At 46.0% G+C, this 17,252-nt stretch overlaps 1 protein-coding gene across 1 annotated transcript in view; it reads right to left on the reverse strand.

Annotated features, from left to right (window-relative positions):
• Nucleotides 1-1,383: 1,383 nt before the first annotated feature.
• LOC120042521 (cAMP-dependent protein kinase type I-beta regulatory subunit-like) overlaps nt 1,384-17,252 on the reverse strand; it is a 48,422-nt gene continuing 32,553 nt past the window's right edge. The window contains exons 5-6 of the mRNA XM_038987357.1: nt 2,030-2,111; nt 1,384-1,563 (exon numbers count right to left, since the gene is read on the reverse strand). Of these exons, the coding sequence (XP_038843285.1) occupies nt 1,391-1,563; nt 2,030-2,111 (255 nt within the window). The 3' untranslated portion in view covers nt 1,384-1,390. The remainder of the gene's footprint in view (nt 1,564-2,029; nt 2,112-17,252) is intronic.

Raw genomic sequence — 17,252 nt, forward strand, 5'->3', positions numbered from 1 at the left:
TGGTCAATTATTGTGCAACTTTGAATCGAGATAGAGATCACAATCTCCAATGACTTAGAAAGAGAGTAACATAACTGTGTCTATTTCTCTGGTTAAAACATTTAGAATAACATTTAAATCAACATCATCAAAACAATTTAAACAAACTGCTGTATTCACCAAAAGCCAAGAACTGTAAAGTGATGGAAAATTATCTCACCAATCAATTTAACACAGACCAAAATCAGCTGAAAAAGTAAGTGTAAGACATCCAGTGTAAGACATTGTATTATGAATTTATAGTCCTGAGAGAGTGTGTGTGTGTGAGTGTGTGTGTGTATGTGTGTGTGTGAGTGTGTGTGTGTGTGTGTGTGTGTGTGTGTGTGTGTGTGTGTGTGAGTGTGTTCGTGTGTGTGTGTATGTGTGTGTGTATATCCACCTGTATGAGTGTATGTCAGAATGTGTGTGTTTGTGTTTGTGTGTGTCTGTTAGTGTGTGACCGTGTCTGTGTGTGTGTGTTATGTGTTTGAGAGAGTGTGTGTGTGTGTGTTAATCTAACAAACACTATTGCGCCTTTGGAACAATTTACAGATTCAGATTCAGATAAAACATCAGAATGGAGGTATCTTTACAAAATAAAAGCCCCAATTTCAAAATAAAAGCCACACTCCTTCACATGGCACATCTGCAGCATCCATCAATAAAACCCCTATTCAAAATGTAACTTCTAACAAACACCCCATCGTCATTCGTACCAGCAACACAAGCACAGTTAAAAAGCATTGAGATCAATGAAACAGACAAGAATAAAAGTTGTTTTACGTCTACCTCTAGTTTTTAGGTAACAAAGGCCTGTGTCATCGGGTAGTGGGTTGATTTGACGTAGAAATGGCAACCACGGACCAACGACCAGGACCCTAAAGCGAAAAGGCAAAAAACTACAACCAGCGCACAGACACCCAACTTCCTCCTTCGCTGTACGTAAACATGACCTCACTTCCTGAATTCATGACTTCCCTTCCTGAATTACCCCACCCCTCCCCTGTTATAGTTTACCTCATAAAATACATACAAGTGCAATCTACCTCCAATCATTGCATTCTCCAAGCATGTATCATATTCAGTAAACATAAATGACTCCTGTAACATATGACCCATTTAAAGTACATCCACACTATCTGTCGTCCTCGCCCCATTCATCCCACATGTTTCATTGTTCATTTAAATAAAGCTACAGAGACAGTACAGGTCAAGTCAAAGTGAACAAGAAGAAGAAGATCAGAATTAGAAGAACAGAGCCAAATGAAAAAAAGGCAGGACGAAGCAAGCGTCCAGTCATCGGAATCCCCCTGCCCCACCCATCCGCACCTTTCCCTCCCCATTTGGCCCCCATGAGGACCCTGGTGGCCCCTCACACGGTGAGAGAGATGAAGCTGTTGTATCTCTGGATGTTCCTCTTTAGGATCTCCGAGCAGGGCCCCAGGACCCGTTCGAAGCGGGGCCGGTCCAGCTTCACACACTTCAGGGGTCCCCGGGCCACCACTGTGGCCGCCCGCGGCCTGTTCAGCAGCAGGGCGATCTCACCTGGAGGACAAGGTGGGGTCAGAGGTCAGGGGTCATTTTGTTGACTTTCATGAGGGTCATTACTTATGATGATGATGACATATAATGTTGGGGTCCCTATAAGGTTGTGTCCTTTCAGGTCCTTGTGTTTTATTCAGATCCTGGTGTGTGTTGAACAGGTTCCTAACAGTTCCTGGTGTGTGTTGAACAGGTTCCTAACAGTTCCTGGTGTGTGTTGAACAGGTTTCTAACAGTTCCTGGTGTGTTGAACAGGTTCCTAACAGATCCTGGTGTGTGTTGAACAGGTTCCTAACAGTTCCTGGTGTGTGTTGAACAGGTTTCTAACAGTTCCTGGTGTGTTGAACAGGTTCCTAACAGTTCCTGGTGTGTGTTGAACAGGTCCGTAAAGAGAGAGAAGGGTCCGTAATGTAGCATTAGCCTAAGAATGTGTGTGTGTGTGTGTGTGTGTGTAACGTTATCCACTCACCAAAGTAGTCTGAGGGCCCCAGACGACCAACCTCGACATACTCCTCATTGTCAGACCTACGCTGGAGAACAGAGGCTGTACCCTAGAGAGAGAGAGAGAGAGAGAGAGAGAGAGAGAGAGAGAGAGAGAGAGAGAGAGAGAGAGAGAGAGAGAGAGAGAGAGAGAGAGAGAGAGAGAGAGAGAGAGAGAGAGAGAGAGAGAGAGAGAGAGAGAGAGAGAGAGAGAGAGAGAGAGAGAGAGAGAGAGAGAGAGAGAGAGAGAGAGAGAGAAAGTGAGATCATTTAAAATCTAATTTATGCACATAAAGCATTCTGCAGATCCCATGTACGGACCTCATGAAAGAGAGAAGAGGGAGGGAAAGAAACATAGAGAGGGGAATAAAGAGAGAAACAGACAGCAGAAGGATGAAAAGGGGAACAGACAGCAGAAGGATGCAAAGGGGAAGGGAGAGAGGAGGGATGAGGAAAAGAGAAAAGAGGCGTTATTTCGGTTTGGCTGAAAATCATCAGTGGGATTAGCCTGAGAGAGAGAGACATTCTTTCCTTTACAACCCTGCAGGTGTACAGGATTTAGACCACTCTGATGTGGGACAAATGCTGACAGACAGACAGACACATGGACACACAGGCACAGATACACCAACAGACATACCAACTGACCAGAGACAGACCAACTGATAACTGACCAGAGACAGACCAACTGATAACTGACCAAAGACAAACCAAATGACAACTGACCAGCGTGACAGACCAACTGACAACTGACCAGAGTGACAGACCAACTGACAACTGACCAGAGAGAAAGACCAACTGACAACAGCCCAGAGAGACAGACCAACTGACAAGTGACCAGAGACAGACCAACTGACAACTGACCAGAGTGACAGACCAAGTGACAAGTGACCAGAGACAGACCAACTGACAACTGACCAGTGAGTAAGACCAAATGACAACTGACCAGCGTGACAGACCAACTGACAACTGACCAGAGTGACAGACCAACTGACAACTGACCAGAGAGAAAGACCAACTGACAACAGCCCAGAGAGACAGACCAACTGACAAGTGACCAGAGACAGACCAACTGACAACTGACCAGAGTGACAGACCAAGTGACAAGTGACCAGAGACAGACCAACTGACAACTGACCAGAGAGTAAGACCAACTGACAACTGCCCAGAGAGAAAGACCAACTGACCAGAGAGACAGACCAACTGACAACTGACCAGAGAGACCGACCAACTGACCAGAGAGACAGACCAACTGACCAGAGAGACATACCAACTGACAACTGACCAGAGAGACGGACCAACTGACCAGAGAGACAGACCAACTGACAACTGACCAGAGAGAGAGACCATCTGACAATTGACCAGAGTGACAGACCAACTGACAACTGACCAGAGAGACAGACCAACTGACAACTGACCAGAGAGAAAGACAAAGTGACAACTGACCAGAGAGACAGACAAAGTGACAACTGACCAGAGACAGACCAACTGACAACTGACCAGAGAGACAGACCATCTGACAACTGACCAGAGTGACAGACCAACTGACAACTGACCAGAGAGACAGACCAACTGACAACTGACCAGAGAGAAAGACAAAGTGACAACTGACCAGAGACAGACCAACTGACAACTGACCAGAGAGAAAGACCAACTGACAACTGCCCAGAGAGAAAGACCAACTGACCAGAGAGACAGACCAACTGACAACTGACCAGAGAGACAGACCAACTGACCAGAGAGACATACCAACTGACAACTGACCAGAGAGACGGACCAACTGACCAGAAAGACAGACCAACTGACAACTGACCAAAGAGACAGACCAACTGACAATTGACCAGAGTGACGGACCAACTGACAACTGACCAGAGAGACAGACCAACTGACAACTGACCAGAGAGACAGACCAACTGACAACTGACCAGAGAGACAGGCCAACTGACCAGAGAGACAGACCAACTGACCAGAGAGACAGACCAACTGACAACTGGCCAGAGAGACATACCAACTGACCAGAGAGACAGACCAACTGACAACTGACCAGAGAGACATACCAACTGACAATTGACCAGAGTGACAGACCAACTGACAACTGGCCAGAGAGACAGACCAACTGACAACTGGCCAGAGACACCCCAACTGACAACTGACCAGAGAGACATACCAACTGACCAGAGAGAAAGACCAACTGACAACTGACCAGAGTGACAGACCAAGTGACAAGTGACCAGAGACAGACCAACTGACAACTGGCCAGAGAGACAGACCAACTGACAACTGGTCAGAGAGACGGACCAACTGACAACTGGCCAGAGAGACAGACCAACTGACAACTGACCAGAGAGACGGACCAACTGACAACTGGCCAGAGAGACAGACCAACTGACAACTGACCAGAGAGACGGACCAACTGACAACTGGCCAGAGAGACAGACCAACTGACAACTGAACAAAGCATTAGAAAGAAAAATAAAGATAGACAGACAGACAGACAGAAAGAGAGACAGAAGATAGATTGTACAGACAGACAGAAAGAGAGACAGAAGATAGATTGTACAGACAGACAGAAAGAGAGACAGAAGATAGATTGTACAGACAGACAGAAAGAGAGACAGAAGATAGATTGTACAGACAGACAGAAAGAGAGACAGAAGATAGATTGTACAGACAGACAGACACACACAAAGTCAGACAGAGAAACATACTGAGACTTGGTTGATGTTCATTTCCCTGACTCCTGGAGAGAGAAGTGTTCCTAAACTAAACCAGTGGTGCTGTTGTTGCTGATTCCACTGGTCTGAGTCTACAATCCCCTTTACATCACCATTCATTTACTCTCACAGTCATTACTGAGAGCATGGAAACGTGTGAACACCACACAATTGAATGCACGCACCGAAGCACACACACACAGGCAAGCAAACACACACTATCCAAGAGCTTTCCATCACTGCAGTCCCAAGCTGCTGGCACACAACCCAAGAGAGAGCAATTACATGCACACAAAGACGCAGGTCGCACGCACGCACGCAATCACACACACACACACACACACACACACACACACACACACACACACACACACACACACACACACACACACACACACACACACACACACACACACACACACACACACACATAGACACATAGACACATACACACACACACAGTAAACACAGATACAGACAGACAGACAGACAGACAGACAGAGACAGACAGACAGACAGACAGACAGACAGACAGACAGACAGACAGACAGACAGACAGACAGACAGACAGACAGACACATTCCCAGGAAAACAAGGCGAGGAGTCCTCCACAAACAGCTGATGTCTGCTGGACAGCCTGACTGAACTCTGTGACCGACCAGAGGCAAGTGTGTGTGTGTGTGTGTGTGTCGGGCGTCACTCCCAAATAGCACAATAGAGAAAAAATAGTTGAATGATTTATCAAGCAATCCGTACAGCAGCCCAAAGAAAGGTTAACGTCAACTCTCGCAGCTGTTGACAAACGGTTTGAGTGTGTGTGTGTGTGTGTGTGTGTGTGTGTGTGTGTGTGTGTGTGTGTGTGTGTGTGTGTGTGTGTGTGTGTGTGTGTGTGTGTGTGTGTATGTGCAACTGTGTATGAGCGAGTGCGTGCTTGCTAAGGTCATATATAAGAAGAGGCCTACTGAATATACACTGAGTATGCATATTGCCATGTGTGTACATGTGTATGTACAGTTGAAGTCGGAAGTTTACATACACTTAGGTTGGAGTCATTAAAACTCGTTTTTCAACCACTCCACAAATGACTTGTTAACAGACTATAGTTTTGGCAAGTCGGTTAGGTCATCTACTTTGTGCATGACACAAGTGATTTTTCCAACAATTGTTTACAGACAGATTATTTCACTTATAATTCAGTGTATCACAATTCCAGTGGGTCAGAAGTTTACATACACTAAATTGACTGTGCCTTTAAACAGCTTGGAAAATTCCAGAAAATGATGTCATGGCTTTAGAAGCTTCTGATAGGCTAATTGACATCATTTGAGTCAATTGGAGGTGTACCTGTGGATGTATTTCAAGGCCTACCTTCAGACTCAGTGCCTCTTTGCTTGACATCATGGGAAAATCAAAAGAAATCAGCCAAGACCTCAGAAAACAAATTGTAGACATCCACAAGTCTGGTTCATCCTTGGGAGCAATTTCCAAACACCTGAAGGTACCACTTTCATCTGTACAAACAATAGTACGCAAGTATAAACACCATGGGACCACGTAGCCGTCATACCGCTCAGGAAGGAGACGCATTCTGTCTCCTAGAGATGAATGTACTTCAGTGCGAAAAGTGCAAATCAATCCCAGAACAACAGCAAAGGACCTTGTGAAGATGCTGGAGGAAACAGGTACAAAAGTATCTATATCCACAGTAAAACAAGTCCTATATCGACATAACCTGAAAGGCTGCTTAGCAAGGAAGAAGCCACTGCTCTAAAACCGCCATAAAAAAGCCAGACTACGGTTTGCAACTGCACATGGGGACAAAGATCGTACTTTTTGGAGAAATGTCCTCTGGTCTGATGAAACAAAAATAGAACTGTTTTCCCATAATGACCATCGTTATGTTTGGAGGAAAAAGGGGGAGGCTTGCAAACCGAAGAACACCATCCCGACTGTGAAGCACAGGGGTGGCAGCATCATGTTGTGGGGGTGCTTTGCTGCAGGAGTGACTGGTGCACTTCACAAAATAGATGGCATCATGAAGGAGGAAAATTATGTGGATATATTGAAGCAACATCTCAAGACATCAGTCAGGAAGTTAAAGCTTGGTCGCAAATGGGTCTTCCAAATGGACAATGACCCCAAGCATACTTCCAAAGTTGTGGCAAAATGGCTTAAGGACAACAAAGTCAAGGTGTTGGAGTGGCCATCACAAAGCCCTGACCTCAATCCTATAGAAAATGTGTGCCCAGAACTGAAAAAGTGTGTGCGAGCAAGGAGGCCTACAAACCTGACTCAGTTACACCAGCTCTGTCAGGAGGAATGGGCCAAAATTCACCCAACTTATTGTGGGAAGCTTGTGGAATGCTACCCGAAACATTTGACCCAAGTTAAACAATTTAAAGGCAATGTTACCAAATACTAATTGAGTGTATGTAAACTTCTGACCCACTGGGAATGTGATGAAATAAATAAAAGCTGAAATAAATCATTATCTGTACTATTATTCTGACATTTCACATTCTTAAAATAAAGTGGTAATCCTAATTGACCTAAGACAGGGAATTTTTACTAGGATTAAATGTCAGGAATTGTGAAAAAGTGAGTTTAAATGTATTTGGCTAAGGTGTATGTAAACTTCTGACTTCACCTATAGCTATATTAGCATGCACATACAGTTGAAGTCGGAAGTTTACATACACCTGACATTTAATCCTTGTAAAAATTCCCTATTCACAAAGTTTTAATGACTCCAACCTAAGTGTATGTAAACTTCCGACTTCAACTGTACATGTTGATAAGAGGGAATGTACTGTATGTGTGGCTTCACAACTGCATTCTGTGTGTGACAGGGCATTAGTCTGTACTTCCTCCTCAAGTTCAAGTTCCTATAAGGGCATGAATATTACAGTAGGTGTCTGTGTGTTTAATGTCCTGAATTAACATTTACATTGTGGGGCCTAACTGCTAGCTAGCTGAGAATAGCAGCTCGATACTTTAGTCCTTTTATACTATCGTCATAGTCCACTGTAGAGGTCTTCACGGGTCCACCCCAACCTGAATACCTGAGACCCGAAAAGACCTCTAGTCCACTGTAGAGGTCTTGACTGGTCCACCCCAACCTGAATACTTGAGACCCGAGAAGACCTCTAGTCCACTGTAGAGGTCTTGACTGGTCCACCCCAACCTGAATACCTGAGACCCGAGCAGACCTCTAGTCCACTGTAGAGGTCTTGACTGGTCCACCCCAACCTGAATACCCGAGACCCGAGAAGACCTCTAGTCCACTGTAGAGGTCTTGACTGGTCCACCCCAACCTGAATACCTGAGACCTGAGAAGACCTCTAGTCCACCTTAGAGGTCTTGACTGGTCCACCCCAACCTGAATACCTGAGACCTCAGAAGACCTCTAGTCCACCTTAGCGGTCTTGACTGGTCCACCCCAACCTGAATACCTGAGACCTCAGAAGACCTCTAGTCCACTGTAGAGGTCTTGACTGGTCCACCCCAACCTGAATACCTGAGACCCGAGCAGACCTCTAGTCTACTGTAGAGGTCTTGACTGGTCCACCCCAACCTGAATACCTGAGACCTGAGAAGACCTCTAGTCCACCTTAGAGGTCTTGACTGGTCCACCCCAACCTGAATACCTGAGACCTGAGAAGACCTCTAGTCCACTGTAGAGGTCTTGACTGGTCCACCCCAACCTGAATACCTGAGACCCGAGAAGACCTCTAGTCCACTGTAGAGGTCTTGACTGGTCCACCCCAACCTGAATACCTGAGACCCGAGCAGACCTCTAGTCCACTGTAGAGGTCTTGACTGGTCCACCCCAACCTGAATACCTGAGACCCGAGAAGACCTCTAGTCCATTGTAGAGGTCTTGACTGGTCCACCCCAACCTGAATACCTGAGACCCGAGCAGACCTCTAGTCCACTGTAGAGGTCTTGACTGGTCCACCCCAACCTGAATACCTGAGACCTCAGAAGACCTCTAGTCCACTGTAGAGGTCTTGACTGGTCCACCCCAACCTGAATACCTGAGACCCGAGCAGACCTCTAGTCCACTGTAGAGGTCTTGACTGGTCCACCCCAACCTGAATACCTGAGACCTCAGAAGACCTCTAGTCCACTGTAGAGGTCTTGACTGGTCCACCCCAACCTGAATACCTGAGAAGACCTCTAGTCTTTTTTTGTTATATAGCACACTGTATTACTTATACAACTAATATAAGGACAGGACATGAGACGGGAGTAGAAATTAACGTGGGCATTGTTTAATGCGTTTCACAGGAAGACTTTCCAAGCATTTCAATATAGGTAAGCAAGGGGGGGGGGGGGGGGGGGGGGTTACAGGTGCCCTAAAGGGACAAAACTAGAATATCAATACACAACATATTCCTCCCCCTTTACCTTTGATGACTCATAAGGAAAAAGTAAATATTCACTGTTTTCTTTTTAACATAAGTTATCTTAATGTAAATAAATTAACTTTTCAGAATAACCTTTTTTAAATAAGGGAAAGAGGGTAGACTGCCTCAGTTCCCAGACTTAACCCTGGGGTGTATTCTGCCCCAATGTCAGAGGTTAGTCTGAACTAAATAGTCAACCTGTCAGGGGGTCGTCTTTCTCTTGCAGGGTAATGATGACGTACAGGTGAGTCTAGTCACATTATCTCTGAGTCTGAGCGGTGATGGTGTATGCCCAGACTGGGGTGCAACAGTACCCTGCGTAGGCACTCTGGCTGGTTCAGGTGAGTCTGGAGCACTTTCCACATTTGTAGGTTGCTGCAGTGGATGTTCAGGTGATGGCTCGTAGTCATGGTAGGTCTCCAGTAGCTGATCTTGGTTTGCCACTTGACATGAGTCATCTCTGAGGTTGGTTCCTGGCAACAGTTGATCCACGTGTCTCCTCCAGATTATGTTTTCCGGTGTGTGAACTGTGTAGTGTAGCGTTCAGGTTTCTCAGGTGCTCCTGCTCGTCTTTGCCGGTGATGAGTAGATCATCGAGGTAACATTGGACCCCAGTGAGCCCGCTCAGTATCTGGTCCATAGCTCTCTGAAACAAGGCCGGAACTGAGGTGATTCCAAAAGGAAGCCTCCGGTACCTGTACAGTCCTTTGTGAGTCACTATGGTCAACAGTTCTTGTGACTCTTGGTCCACATGCAGATAGGCCTGACATAAGTCTATCTTACTGAATTTTTGTCCTCCAGCTAAACCAGAAAAGAGGTCGTCAATGAGGGGTAGTGGATATTTTTCAGCAGTCAAGACTGGGTTAATGGTGACTTTGAAATCACCACAGAGTCTGAGTGATCCATCTTTTTTTATGACTGGAACAATGGGTGTAGCCCATTCACTAACATTCACTGGATCCAATACTCCACTCTCGACTAGTCTGTTTAGCTCAATTCCAACTTTTGGTTTTATGGCGTATGGGACAGGTCTAGCTTTGAAGTATTTTGGCTTGCTGTCTGGTTTCACGGTCAGTTTAACAGTTTAATGTCCTTCATACTGCCAAGTTCTCCTTTGAACACATCCGCGTGTTTCCTCAATATCCCTTGTAGGTTTGTGTCCTCTTTTGCAACCATGTGAATTTCCTGCCAGTTTAGTTTGATATTTTCCAGCCATGTGCGTCCTAGCAATGCTGGATGGTTACCTTTCACAATGTAGAGTGGTAGCTTTACCTTCTGTTTGTTGAGCTCCACCGTAACAATCACACTTCCTCTCACTGGAACAAACTCACCGGTGTATGTTTTCAGCGGCATCTTTGTGGGCTGTAGTGTGAGGTGATGTAGTTTGGCCAACGAAGGTTGGCCAACCTCCTAATGTTAAGTCCAAGACTTTGGAAAGCACTGGATCTTTCCTTGTTTCCTCTGCTATGTCTGAAGCAGATATGGGCAGTTCGTCAATGAGAGAGATCTGGAAGACTGCTCTATCATCTTCACTGTCGGAGTCACTATTGCATGGTAGTCTTGAAAGTGCATCTGCATTTGCGTGATCACTGGATCGTCTGTACTCAATCTCGTAGTCGTAGGCTAACAATATCAGAGCCCAACGTTGCATTCGAAGTGCAGCAAGGGTTGGTATAGCTGATTTTTGTCCAAGGATGGCCAACAGAGGCTTGTGATCTGTCAGCAGTTGGAACTTCCTTCCGTACAGGTATTTGTGAAACTTCTTCACTCCGAATATTATGCTCAGGGCTTCCTTCTCAATTTGAGCATAATTTTTCTCACTTGGTGACAGAGTCCGTGATGCAAATGCAATAGGGTGTTCTTCACCTGACGATAGAACATGTGAGATGACGGCTCCTACTCTGTATGGAGACGCATCACACGCGAGTCTCAGCTTCATCTCTGTGTTGTAGTGGGCTCTTTAGCAGACGCTGTTTGCAAGTCTTGAATGCTTCTTCGCATTGTGGGGACCAATTCCACTTTGTATCGGGCTGCAGCAGTTGGTGAAGCGGATGCAACAATGTGGACAAGTTTGCCACAAACTTTCCGTAATAGTTCAGGAGCAAGGTGCTCTCCAATGGTTGGTGCTGACACGAGGATGTCGTCCATGAAGCACACAACGTTGTCTATACCGTCCAAGATCTGATCCATTGTGTGTTGGAATATCGCTGGAGCTGTCGAGATTCCATAGGCCAAGCGATTGAATCTGAATAGCCCCTTGTGTGTATTGATGGTCAGATACTGTTCTGACTCCGGATCCAGCTTCAGTTGCTGATAAGTGAATGCCAGGTCCAGCTTACTGAAAACCTTCCCACCAGCTAGAGTGGCAAACAGATCTTCAGCGTTTGGTAGTGGATATTCCTCTGGTAGTATGCAGCGATTTACTGTGACCTTGTAGTCACCGCACATTCTGACGGTCTTGTCTTTCTTTGGGACTACAACAATCGGAGCGGCCCAGTCGTTCCTCGCTACTTTCGTGATTATGTTATTCTTCTGTAGGCGGTCCAGTTCCTTCTCTACTGCTTCCTTAAGAGCATAGGGAACTGGACGTGGTTTGTGAAAGATAGGCTTGGTTCCTTCTTGCACTCTGACTTTTGCTGTGAAGTCTTGTATTTCGCCGTAGCCATCTTTGAAAAGTTCTTTGTGCTTCTCCAGCATGTTAGTGAGTGTAGCCTGACTCACTGGTTTGTCATTTCTCAGACTGAAGATTTCTCCCCAGTTCAACTTGATCTTTTGTAGCCAATTTCTGCCTAGCAAGGCTGATTTTTCTCCTTTAACAATGACAAGCGGTAGCGTCCACTCCTTCCCCTCATACCGGACTGGTACCTGGATCTGCCCTAACACAGGAATAGTGTCACCAGTGTATGAAGAAAGGCGGATGGACGCTGGCTGAAGAGGGCACTCTTTCAGTTTTTCTTTGTAGAGTCTCTCTGGAACCAGAGATACAGACGCTCCGGTATCCAGCTGCATTTTTACTGGTTTTCCCGCTAACTCCATGTTGAGATAGATTCCATCTTTTTGTTGTTGAGCTGTGTACACTGTGAACAGTTCCAATACTGTTTCAGTTGTACCTTCCTCTTCTTGTGCTGCGTCTGACACTTTGTGCGCTCTTGCTGTGCGTTTTGAGGCTTTACACACCTTCTGTAAATGTCCAACCTTTCCACAATTGTGGCACTTTACATTTTGGAATCGACATTCACTGTGCTGATGATTAACTCCCCCACATCTGTAGCAACTTGGCTTAGACCTTTGAGATGTGGGCTGCTTTGTTCTTGTGTAACCTTGAGGACGGGACTGAGAAAAGTGTGACTTTTGTGAGCCTTTTTCACCACGTGCATCACTGACCTTGTGAACACCTTTCTGACGTTCTGCATATCCCGATAGCTCAATAGTATCCCTGTGGGCAAGCTCGAGTCCAAGTGTGATATCACAGGCTTTCCGAAAGGTCAGGTCCTTCTCTGACAGAAGCCTTCTGTGATATGCTTCACCTGTGAGACCACATACAAACTTGTCTCGAAGAGCATCATCAAGAAATTGTGCAAACTCACATGTACTTGCCAGCCTTTTCAAAGCAAGGATGTAGTCAGCCACGGTTTCCCCTTGACTCTGGTGACGTTGGTAAAATCTGAAACGTTCTGCAATGAGAATTGGCTTAGGCTTGAAATGCCTTGAAAGAGTTTCAGTCAGTTCTGCATAGTTCAACTCCACTGCTTTTATTGGTTCAATGAGACCTTTCAGCAATCCATACTCAGTTGGACCCAAAACACTGAGAAATACGTCTGCTTTCTTTTCATCTTTGATTTCATTTGCAGCCAGGCAACGCTCAAAACGCTCCAAATAGGAATCAAAATCCTCTTTTGTAGCCTCAAACTCTGGTACTCGACCAATGGTTGCCATTTTCCTTATTCATTTACATTACATTTACATTTAAGTCATTTAGCAGACGCTCTTATCCAGAGCGACTTACAAATTGGAAAGTTCATACATATTCATCCTGGTCCCCCCGTGGGGAATGAACCCACAACCCTGGCATTGCAAGCGCCATGCTCTACCAACTGAGCCACACTTATTCCAGTTTCCTTATTCCTTGTATTTCTTAATTTTCATCTAATTCTTCACTTCAGAAGTTTCTGCAATTACTTCATTCACTGCACTCATTTGTAATAATGTACACACCGTGTTACGTTCCTTCTTCCTTTTTTTTTCTTTTTCTTGACAATATTTCTCCACCGAGATCGCCTAATTTCAATGGGTTCACTGCCACTGGAGAGGCATGTAATGCTTGTTTGATGCCAGACACATTTCCATAAGGGAAGAAAATAAACTGAGCAACAGTAAATACATGTATGGAATAGCAACGATAGTTGATTTAGTCGTTGACTAAAAGCACACACATATCTGGGAACCAGGCTAGGGCTGAATTAGCCTGAGTTAGTCAGACTGCATCACACTCCGTTTCATGTTTGTTGTTGAATGATTTCCAGGGTAGTTCTGGGTAGTCCGTGCACCCTGAAGGGATTTACCAGCTAGCAGTAAGTGACTGTAGGCACTGCATGGCTTCATCCCAAATGGCACCCAGTTCCCTTTATAGTGCACTCCTTTTGATCAGGGCCCATGAGTTGAAAAGTGGTGCTGTATGAAGAGAATGGGGTGCACTTTGGGACACAGCCCATGTCTTCAGCCATGTTTAAGATTAAACGGACCTGATAGTGCCAGAACCTCTCTCTAAGTCTAATCCTTAGCTCTCTGCTCTGCTCAACTTTTCCTTGGCTCACACTTCTAATAAGAACTAATAATACCCCATAGGAATATAATGAGTCTCAATGAGAGATCCCATCAGACCAAACCATTTAGCACTAATACAAAGGTGTGCTTGTGAGAATATGGAGAATATGGTATATGAGTGTGTGTGTATGCATGTGTGTGTGTGTATGAGTGTGTGTGTGTATGCATGTGTGTATTGTGTGTGTGTGTGTGTGTGTGTGTGTGTGTGTGTGTGTGTGTGTATATGAGGGTGTGTGTATGCACGTGTGCCTGCTTGCCTGAATGTTTGTGTCTGTGTGTGTGATTAACAAAGAAAAATGTGTATAGAGTCCAATGGACTTCTGAGCTGTGGTCGACCTACACTGGGATCACAACTGAACCAACAAAAACACACGTACCATGTTGTTGGTGGTAGTCTGGTAGTCTGGTAGTCTGGTAGTCTGGTAGTGTGGTAGTGTGGTAGTGTGGTAGTCTGGTAGCGTGGTAGCGTGGTAGCGTGGTAGTCTGGTAGCGTGGCAGCGTGGTAGCGTGGTAGTCTGGTAGTGTGGCAGTGTGGCAGTGTGGTAGTGTGGCAGTGTGGCAGTGTGGTAGAGTGGTAGTGTGGTAGCGTGGTAGCATGGCAGCCTGGTAGTCTGGTAGTCTGGTAGCGTGGTAGTCTGGTAGTGTGGTAGCGTGGCAGCCTGGTAGTCTGGTAGCGTGGTAGCCTGGTAGTGTGGTAGTGTGGTAGCGTGGCAGCGTGGCAGCGTGGTAGCGTGGCAGCGTGGCAGCGTGGCAGCGTGGTAGCGTGGCAGCGCGGTAGCGCGGCAGCTCGGTAGTGTGGCAGCGCGGCAGCCTGGTAGTGTGGTAGCGTGGCAGCGTGGTAGCGTGGCAGCGTGGTAGCGTGGTAGCGTGGTAGCGTGGCAGCGCGGTAGTGTGGCAGCCTGGTAATCTGGTAGCGTGGTAGCGTGGCAGCGCGGTAGTGTGGCAGCCTGGTAGTCTGGTAGCGTGGTAGCGCGGTAGTGTGGCAGCGCGGCAGCCTGGTAGTCTGGTAGCGTGGTAGCGTGGTAGCGCGGTAGAGTGGTAGAGTGGCAGTCTGGTAGCCTGATAGTGTGGTAGCCTGATAGTGTGAGAGACAGAGAGAGAGACAGAGAGAGAGACAGAGAGAGAGACAGAGAGACAGAGACAGAGAGAGAGAGAGAGAGAGAGAGAGAGAGAGAGACAGACAGACAGACAGACAGACAGACAGACAGACAGACAGACAGACAGACAGACAGACAGACAGACAGACAGACAGACAGACAGACAGACAGACAGACAGACAGACAGACCTACATGTTTTGTGGAAAAGGCAGCGGCCTGAGCCTAAGAGCATAGGAGAGTAGTGGCGGACACCAACACACGCATTCACACACTGACTCTCATTCACCAACACATGTTATGTTCTCCTATCCTCGTAGGGACCTAGTCATTGATTCCCATCCCAAATCCTATTTTCCCTAACCCTAAACTTAAACTAACCATAACCCCTAACCCTATCCTTAAATCTAACCCTAACCCTAAACTTAACCCTTAACCTAAACCATAACCCCTAACCCTATCCTTAAATCTAACCCTAACCCTAAACTTAACCCTTAACCTAAATATAACCCCTAACCCTATCCTTAATTGGAGGTTAGTTGGAGGGTCTGACTTGTTGCACCCTCGACAACTACTGTGATTATTATTATTTGACCATGCTGGTCATTTATGAACATTTGAACATCTTGGCCATGTTCTGTTATAATCTCCACCCGGCACAGCCAGAAGAGGACTGGCCACCCCTCATAGCCTGGTTCCTCTCTAGGTTTTGGCCTTTCTAGGGAGTTTTTCCTTGCCACCGTGCTTCTACACCTGCATTGCTTGCTGTTTGGGGTTTTAGGCTGGGTTTCTGTAAAGCACTTTGAGATATCAGCTGATGTAAGAAGGACTATATAAATACATTTGATTTGATTTAATTCTAACCCTAACCCTAAAATAGCATTTTTCCTTGTGGGGACCGGCAAAATGTCCAAACTTGGCAGAATTTTCCTTGTTTTACTATCCAAATTAAGTGGATGCCAACAGCGATGGGCCCAAGGCCAGAAGGACCCCTCTATTCCCACCCTTCTTTCCCCTCCTCTTCCCCCTCCTCTTCCCTCCTGCCGTCTCAGACACATGGGGTGCCAGCCTGACGGAGCCAAGAGGAGGAGAGGAGTGGAAGAGGAGGATAAGTTGAGAGGATAAGGATGAGAAGAAGAGAGAGGAGGAAGAGAAGAGAGGGGGGCAGTAGAGGATTAAGATCCCAAATGCTAAAGGAGATCAAACTGTAAGAGAGTGAGAGAGAGTGAGAGAGAGTCTGTACACAGAGACAAACTGTAAGAGAGTGAGAGAGAGTGAGAGAGAGTCTGTACACAGAGACAAACTGTAAGAGAGTTAGAGAGAGTGAGAGAGAGTCTGTACACAGAGACAAACTGTAAGAGAGTTCTATGAGAGAGAGTCTGTACACAGAGACAAACTGTAAGAGGGTTCTATGAGAGAGAGTCTGTACACAGAGACAAACTGAAAAGAACAAGGAAAGTTTTTACACACTGCTGAACAGGCCCATCCAGGGTGTCCCAGAGATCACTATCTCATATATAGCACCCCATGAGCTGAGCTCCCTAGATACAGTACAGTATTAACCATGAGCTGAGCTCCCTAGATACAGTACAGTATTAACCATGAGCTGAGCTCCCTAGATACAGTACAGTATTAACCATGAGCTGAGCTCTCTAGATACAGTACAGTATTAACCATGAGATGAGCTCTCTAGAAACAGTACAGTATTAACCATGAGCTGAGCTCCCTAGATACAGTACAGTATTAACCATGAGCTGAGCATCCTAGATACAGTACAGTATTAACCATGAGCTGAGCTCCCTAGATACAGTACAGTATTAACCATGAGCTGAGCTCTCTAGATACAGTACAGTATTAACCATGAGCTGAGCTCCATAGATACAGTACAGTATTAACCATGAGCTGAGCTCCCTAGATACAGTACAGTATTAACCATGAGCTGAGCTCTCTAGATACAGTACAGTATTAACCATGAGCTGAGCTCCCTAGATACAGTACAGTATTAACCATGAGCTGAGCTCCCTAGATACAGTACAGTATTAACCATGAGCTGAGTTCCCTAGATAGAGTACAGTATTAACCATGAGCTGAGCATCCTAGATACCGTACAGTATTAACCATGAGCTGAGCTCCCTAGATACAGTACAGTATTAACCATGAGCTGAGCTCC

Source organism: Salvelinus namaycush, unplaced genomic scaffold, assembly GCF_016432855.1.
Source record: "Salvelinus namaycush isolate Seneca unplaced genomic scaffold, SaNama_1.0 Scaffold702, whole genome shotgun sequence".
NCBI lineage: Eukaryota > Metazoa > Chordata > Actinopteri > Salmoniformes > Salmonidae > Salvelinus > Salvelinus namaycush.